This window comes from Schistocerca americana, chromosome 4 (genome assembly GCF_021461395.2).
Source record: "Schistocerca americana isolate TAMUIC-IGC-003095 chromosome 4, iqSchAmer2.1, whole genome shotgun sequence".
NCBI classification, from domain to species: domain Eukaryota; kingdom Metazoa; phylum Arthropoda; class Insecta; order Orthoptera; family Acrididae; genus Schistocerca; species Schistocerca americana.
Window position 1 is genome coordinate 222575302 of NC_060122.1, and position 8540 is coordinate 222583841.

General features: G+C 39.4%; 1 protein-coding gene across 1 annotated transcript; it reads left to right on the forward strand.

Moving 5' to 3' along the window:
* The first annotated feature begins 2579 nt into the window (after positions 1-2579).
* LOC124613082 (tubulin delta chain-like) lies at positions 2580-4432 on the forward strand. Its single transcript, XM_047141668.1, has one exon. The coding sequence runs from the start codon at positions 2659-2661 to the stop codon at positions 3988-3990; it is 1332 nt and encodes a 443-aa protein (XP_046997624.1). The 5' UTR covers positions 2580-2658; the 3' UTR covers positions 3991-4432.
* Positions 4433-8540: the final 4108 nt, after the last annotated feature.

Sequence of the window (8540 nt, forward strand, 5' to 3'; positions counted from 1 at the left end):
ATCGTACATAACGGATATATGAGTCCCAAATTTCTTGGATAGTATGTCCACTTGACCATACGAATCTGTGCGACAAGAAGCCCCCATCACTCACATATACTGTGCTGCTATCCAATAGTGTGGTGTCTGGAAGGGGTTTAAAAGTTTTGTACAAAGCAAAGCAGAATTTGTGCCTTTTCAACTGCGCCCTCATCAGACAAAGCTAGGGGATATGAAGCCAATTCATAGCTTAAGGAATGCTTTCTTCTTAGTCTGGTTGTTTGGCGACAAATATCCTTTGAAACAGAGTGGAGGCTTAATGGCCACAATTATTTCTTTATATTTTGTGTCCATATTATATCACTGAATACCGTCTTCCTTTTCCAGATGGAGACCCTACTCGAAGTGCTAATCCAATCCTGAGCTTAATAGTCGCACATTTCATGACACATCTACATTACTACACACAGGTTTCATATTTATCTTTCTATTCAGGGTCATTTACCTAATATGTTATAAATATAATTTGTTAATGTTTTCATCAAACTTATTTCGCATTAATTCATTCAAAAGAACCTCTTTTAAGAGTAATACACTGAAAATCTAACGCCCATGAGAGACAGGCAGGTGGAAAGGATCCTCTGTAGGGTCCAGAAGGCATTTTTCGTATTTTCGCTTTGCTTTCTCCCCCTTATGAGAAAATTGAATGTTACAGACATCTCTTGTAGGAAATTTAATGAGCCTTCGCGTGATGTAGGCGTTCTTGATGATGACATGTATATTTTTCAAGTTTTAGTGGGTGGGAGTGAGCATTTCTGACATTTTGACAGAAGAGCCAAAAAATCGCTTCACTTCAGCGCGCTCTATCGCCGATACCGTTCGTCAGAAGTTGAAGTCTGACTAGTGTATTCTGTAGGAATTTTTCTCTTACTTTAATTTTGTATGGAATAGACATCTTAAAAAAACATATGGTTTTCGCAGTATAAGCGCAAAAGCAAATAAAGGCTAGAATTTTGAGTTTTTTGTGTTTTTAGTTTGAGGCCGGCACCTACAAGATAACAAACTTAAAATTCGAGTTCAGCACCCCAAAAAACATATAGGACCGTTGAGTAAAAACCTGTGCAGTTCTGTTGCGAAAACGGCCGTTTTGAACACCAATTGACAGGACTAATTACAGTTCTATTGAATGAAGGTATAATCTGACAGTCAGGAAAGTAGGACTCTTGACCTACTGTAGTGACAAAAAAACCATGTTCAGTTCTGCTGTCTTGTTCATATTAAGTCAGAGAGAAAGCGAAACGTTGTTTGAAGTTTTGTGAAACAGTCCAGTCAAAGAGGTGGGTAGTGTATAAGAAGTAACTTACTTGTGATTATCAAGCTTAAGTTGAATGTTGAGTGTATATTTTATATGGTCTTTTAATTACTTCTAAATATCTTAATCAGGATGGCTGGGCAGAGCCAACTCCATCCTCCTGAACATGAGACCAGTATCCTAGCAACTGCACTGCCCCATGCTATATAGCTTTTCAGGTGTTCAGAATAATTTCGCTGTTATGTCAAAGGATTTCATGAAAACATTTAAAGTGCTTCAGATCGAACAGAGTTCATTACTTTACAGAATCTCGTGTGATAAACAGTCAGTCCGCAATGAATTTATTTATTGCCTTTTGGCTATTCGCCACAAGGTCAATTTCTCTCAGTTTGTCTATTGATGCATTATAAGCAGCAGTCTTCTTATGCGGATCACTGCGTTCCTTGCTCTGAACTTTCCAGAAACGTGTGTGACTCCTATATATTTTAGTAAACTCGGCAATGAACTCTTTAGAGCAATGATGCATTTCAACCATTTGAGCATTAAGTGTACATACAAAAAACAGAAACATTTTACTGAATAAACAGATGATTCAAGAACGTTTTTGCCGACCGCTGTGACAGAGCGGTTCTAGGCGCTTCAGTCCAGAACCTCGCTACTGCTACGGTCACAGGTTCGAATCCTGCCTCGGGCATGGATGTGTGTGATGTCATTTGGTTAGTTAGGTTTAAGTTCTAGGGGACTGATGACCTCAGATGTTAAGTCCCATAGTGCTTGGAGCCATAGGAAGGCGAGAACGTTTTTCGTCCCAGATTTGTTGAGATTTCCAGCACACACGCTGTTATTTGTCTGCACAGATGTGATTTGCTCAAAACCGCGACTCCAGCTTTCAGGTTTGTGCATATCTAATATGAGCGAAACTTTACAGCCTATACCATGCCCCATACGCTACGATTTGTTTCCGCAAGTATAATGCATGCAGAGATTTGCACCGACAAATCAAAGGGTGTGGGCCCAGCTTTTATTAAAATATCCCTCTGCGAGGTTACGATGTTTTGTCTGTGTGTTTCATATCATTCTTCGCCTTAAATGCCACAAATAATATAAAATTTTCATCGATCTTTTTATTTCATGAGATGTTGCAATGAAAAACTAATGTGACAGCAGCTTGGTTGCAAACTATTTGACACATGAAATTTATGTGCCACAAATCATTTTCAGTCAAGCCACATGTGACAGTTCGATCGCGAAGAAGTAAACATTCTTTCAGCATGATTAACTTTGGCAACTTTAAACTAGGCGCGAAGCAGTTTGAGTTGGTGCGTGAACATGAGAATCAAAATTTCAGTTCATGGAGACAAATTGTGATGTATACGATGGCAGTTGTAAGCGTTCAATTTGGTCAATGCGGGAATCAGATTGGACACGAGTTCTATTCGATGCTTTCAGAGGATGAACGAGTGAAAGTTGGAAGTGACTACGCGGAGTGTGACAGATGGTTCAGGAACAGTGCATTTCACAATATTCGGACAGCTAGGGCTGTTCTGGTTGATACTGAACAGAAAGTAATTCATAAGGTTTCAGAGAATGGTCTTAAGAATCGGTGTAATTGGCGTTACAATACTGAAAATGTTGTGGCAAGTGACGGGGGCGCTGGAAATAATTGGGCTTTAGGCTACGTTGAAAGAGGACCCAAAATGAAAGATAGGGTAATGGAATGTGTGAGAAAGGAAATCGAGGAAGCCGACAGTCTGACAAGCCTTCTAATTATGGCTAGCTCGGCGGGAGGTACTGGTTCTGGTGTTGGCAGTTGCATTGCAGAAAACTTAAAAGATGATTACCCCAACAAACATATTATTAATATTTTAGTACTGCCTTACAAAAACGGAGACGTAATTACTCAGAATTACAACACTTTACTCACCTGTGCAAAATTGTATGACGTTTGTGATATGCATGTACTGTTCCAAAATGATCATCTGTATAAAATGGTTTCAAATCTTATAAAAACGAAAGATATCAACTTTAACGATTTAAATGCACTTATATCACTAAAAATGATGGCTGTATTCCAGCCTGTAGAGAGGGGTGCATGTTCCACATTGCCAGATATTGTTTCCCAGTTGACACCTCACCCGGGGATGAAGCTGGTAACTTTTAAGAGTGCTCCTCATACTTCGAAAGAAACTGCACAATACGAAAGCAGTTTCCTTTGGGAGAATTTAATACAGCATCTGCTACAATCATTTCGCGTGAGCTCTGTTGGAGGGCATATCATGAGTGACTATGAATGTAAAGCTCCATCGCGGCATTATAGTTCTCGCTCTTCAGAAATGAAATTTTCCCCATGCATATCAAATATGCTTTTTACAAGAGGGCCAATGCCAGAATTATCACGAACAGAGAGAGCTATGTTATGTGATCCTTTAATGTACAAAAAGTGGGTTCCTGCCTCAATGAGGTATGTCCACTGTCACAGCAATAAAAGAGTAATGGGGACTGAAAAGTTTGCCACCCTTGCATCTAACAATATGTTGATGTTCGTCCCAATTGATGAAGTACTTGACAAAGCATGGAATATGTATACATACAAAGCATATTTACACCAGTACAAGAAGTACAATGTAACAGAGGATGATTTTATTGTGGCCTTTGCTAAATTAGAAAGTATTGTCAAAATGTACAAAGACATAGGATAATCTATTTCTGGAATTTGTTAGTGATCTTTTTTTTCCACAGAAAAACATACTAAAGAAAACTTCCATAAGGGCATAATTGTTTTTCTTGTAGTGAAATGTGTGTTGTAAATGTAGCACACCATTAAACAATATACTTTCTTCATATAAATGTAGTATAGTATTAAACAATATACTTTCTGCATAGCCTAGTACCATTCTAAACTATACTGACAAAGAGAAATTACTGTTGTGAATATAAGCTATGTCAACATGGAAAGATGTTTGCCGTTTTATTTTTTGTTGGTGTTTGTAAATTAAATGTTGAAGCTAATCCAAATATGTCTTTAATTACACAGCTTTAAGAAACTATAGATTACAACCAACATATATGTAATTAGGGACTTGTGAAACCTCATTAGAGGCAAGCTCATCTCACCCATGCAGCTGAACTTACTTCGCTGTCATTTCCTGTGAAACATTTACTGTTGAATTGTTCAAAACTTATCTTCAAGTGGACTGAGTTTGTAATTTCATATATGAAAGAGGTGGAGGTGTGAAACATTACTTAATAGTATGGTGTATTCAACAAGAAAGTGATGCAGTGATCTTCACATAGTTTTCACTGTTAAGTGTCCATATGACTTCTAGTGATGAGTGCAGAACACTTTATGGAAATGAGTTTGTGCTTATGTACATGAACTCACTGAACTATCTTGCTTTTTTTCCTCTTTCTGTGCTCAGATTACACATGGACAGAAGTACCAGAGCAGATGATACTTTGACTGTACTGTCATTTACTTGAAGGATATATTTGACCAAACAACAGAAAATGGAAACCCTTCAAAATGAATATAAATAATTTAGGAACAAAGGTGACAATTCACTTCAAACAAATGCTCCACAACTTTCATTATAAACTGCAGTGATTACCTGACAGAAGTCATCTGCCAACTGTCTTGACTCCTCCGCCTACAAACAGTGCCATAGTGACTCCATCCTGTAAGTGCAGCATAACCTCCAACCCCAATTCCAATCCTTACACCTATCCTACAATCTGTCCCCAGTATCCATCTCCCTCCTCACTTCAATGACACCCACCCCCCACCCCCTACACACACACCCGCACCTTCTACATGCTTTTCAAAATCCAACTCTGGATGCTCCTTTTTAGCCGATTACTCTGCTCCAACGAAATAATATTTACTCATGTTAACCAACACCTCCAGCCAATTGCACATAGCCTAGGCTCCCTTACCACCTAGATCTCTGCTCATCATTGTTGCTGTCCCCTCTCTTTACACCAACATACACTATGCCCATCACTTTGCCGCTCACACACACCATTAAACAGTGTCCTTTTGACTCACAACTCACTACCTCATTCTTTATACATCTAACTAATTACATCCTTACACATAACTAACCCTCGTTTGAATGGAAGGCATAAATAAATCCATGGCACAGCCATTGCAGTAACTGCACGACACCATCCTCTGCTGACCTGTTAATGGGTCATGTAGAGGAAACCTACTAGGTAACCTAAAACCCCTAGTTCAGGTTCAGTGATATTTTGATGATCTGAACTTAAAATGCCAAGACATCCACCCACATTCCTACCCACCCTCAACGCTTCCTCAACTCAAGTGCCACCTTCCTGGATGTTGACCTCCACCTCTCTGAAGATTCATCCATACCCCTCACCATATCAAACCTGTTACACATGAACAGCACCTGCATTCTGATTCAAAACAAAAAATCACTTCCATATAGTCTGGCCATCCTTCTACTGTGTATCCGCAGTGCCAAGAATTCCCCTGCCCTGTATGCTGAATATCTTGCTTAAGGTTTTCATAGGCAGTCAGTAGCCAACAGTCTGATTTCCCATATTGTATTCTGTGACATCCATAATACTCCCGATCACACTGATGAACCAGACGCAAAGGGGCACTCTCCTCATCACCCATTATCATATTTTTCACCATGGTTTAACTGTTTCTCATCGTGTCATAAAATGAAGAATATCATTGCGAGAATCCTTCCTCCTCTCCTAAAGTGGTATTCTGCTGACCACCCAATGTACGCAATATCTTGCGCTCCATCCTTATCGCATACCCACTGCCAAATCCTTGCCACATGGGTCACATTCCTGTGGAATACCCATTCTCTCTCTCTCTCTCTCTCTCTCTCTCTCTCTCTCTCTCTCTCATACCAGCTCTGCTGGCCTTTCAGCACAGCAATTTATGTGAGCATGACACCAACCTGTTGTCCACTCGAGTGAATAGCCACCACCAAACTGGCCAAGAGCATATTTGACCACCCAATGGCAGAACACACTGCAGCTGATTAAACAAGTTAGATTTCAATGACTGGCTTACAACAACCATCTGGATTCTCTTCAGACTAGCAAGTCATTGTTCAACAGTTGAATAGTTTGTGGACAAGACTGTTCAATTGTAAAAGCGTAGGTCTGTTTTTAAGTAAAATTAAATGATAAGTTTTCAAATCTCCCACTGAATTAGTTCACAGCTTTGTGGTTAAAATTCCTGTTGGCAGAGCTGCTGCTTACTCGGCCAAGTATTTTGAACATGTTTGGCTTGACACAAATGGCAAACGCTGCTGCTAGAGTATCAAAACATTCAGCATCAGTCTTAGACCATGTACCTACAGATATCAACAGGAAAAATTATAAGGTATTTGTAAAAGATCATTGCCTCTGATCATTATTGGCAGATTAAAAAGTTAGACAGTCCTAGTAAAACACTCAAAACTGCAGGCCTACAAAAGCCTCTTGGAGCACAAAATACATAGATTCTGAAGGACAATAGCAAATAAAAGCTAGGATGAAGTGTGTATTTAAAACAATGTATAAGCAGTAGTCAAATGAAATGAGACAGATCGAAAGAAAGTAAGTAAACTGTTTATTATGAGGCGTGTTCAGAAATTGTATGCACTCTGACTAACAGGCTATTCCCCCACCCCCTTTTCAATGGTTGGCATCACTGAGTGGTAGGGGGGGGGGGGAATCCCATGCCCAGAATAAGGGTTGCAGGAACATGGTAATATATAAACTCACATAGTGTCCAGTTGCGTGAATGATGTCAGTAAGAAATTCCACTACGTGCAAACCACATGCTGTGATCTGCTCCCTACACTACCGAAAACGTTTTGCGAATCAAAACAGTTTACGGCAAAGGGGTATGAGCAAAATGAGTGTGTTTAAGTGGTGCAGGGAATTGAACAGAGGCAGGACAAGTGTTCATGACAAACAGTGGAGTGGAAGGCCTTCCACTTTCACTGATGAGTTGATGCAAAAAGTTCAAGGAAACTGCTCGTGAAGACTGCCAGTTAACACGGGGTGAAATTTCTGTGATGCACATTATTCCAGAACTCTCTTCTATGAGATACACACATAAATCATGGGATACCAGAAATTGTGCTCAAGATGGATGGCAAAACAGCTGATAGAGCAGCGCAAGAAAAATCAGGTCAATAGCACCTGCAAGTTCATTGAGCGACCTGAATCGGAACGTGAGGATTTTCTGAGCTCTATTGTGACTGGAGATTAAATGTGGATGACTCGTTACACGCCTGAGACAAAAAGACAGAGACGCTCTTGGATTGGAATGTTTTGAACCACCCCCAATATTTCCCTGACTTGGCACCTTTAGATCCTCTTTTCATCTCCCTGAAGGTACATATGAGTGGAATTAAATTTGCAAATGATGAGTACTACAGAAAGGCGTTTTAAAGTGGGGGAAGGGGCTCGTGAGAGAGTTCTTCGAGGAGTATATAAAGAAGCTTGTAACATGGCTCGCCACTTGCACTGATTGGGATGGTGATTATGTAGGAAAATGGTCAACAGTTGTATTAACAATATCCTGTAATTCTTTTTAAATACACTTTTTCTGAAAAAAATAAAATAAAATAAAAATCTAGTATACTTACTTTCTGAATGTGCCTTGTATTTGAAAACTAATCTCCACAACTGTTAATACATTTATCCCTCTGTGAGACAAGATGGTCAATGCCTTCATGGAAAAATGTTTGCGGTTACCTACAGAACCATGATTGTACCCAAGTGTGCACCTCTTCATCCGATGTAAAGCGATGGCCACGAATGTCTTTCTTCTGCGGCCCCAAGAATATAGAAATTGTATAGGAAGAAATTGGGACTGTATGGACGATTTGTAAGGCTTGCCTAGTGAAACTTATGCAGCATAGTTGAAACGACCTGGACAACTCGTGGGCAGTATTAATGGTTTTGATTACTTGTGAAATAATAAGCAGTTTATTTATATTTTTCCCATCTGTCTCATTTTTATTTGACTGCCCCTTATAAATGCTAACTTCTCTAAATTCTGCACTTTGCAGGGATGGAAAAATACTTAGTAAAAGCCATTGTTTTTCAGACTGGTCAGTTTTAGTCTGTATGTTTCAAGATGGATTGAAAAATTACAAAATGACATTAAAAAGGCTGTGCGTTACAACTTTAACAACCTTGCCACCAGATTCTTGATCTCTGTATTGGGAATGTTATCCAATTTGAGTTATTGAAAATATGAAGACATTAA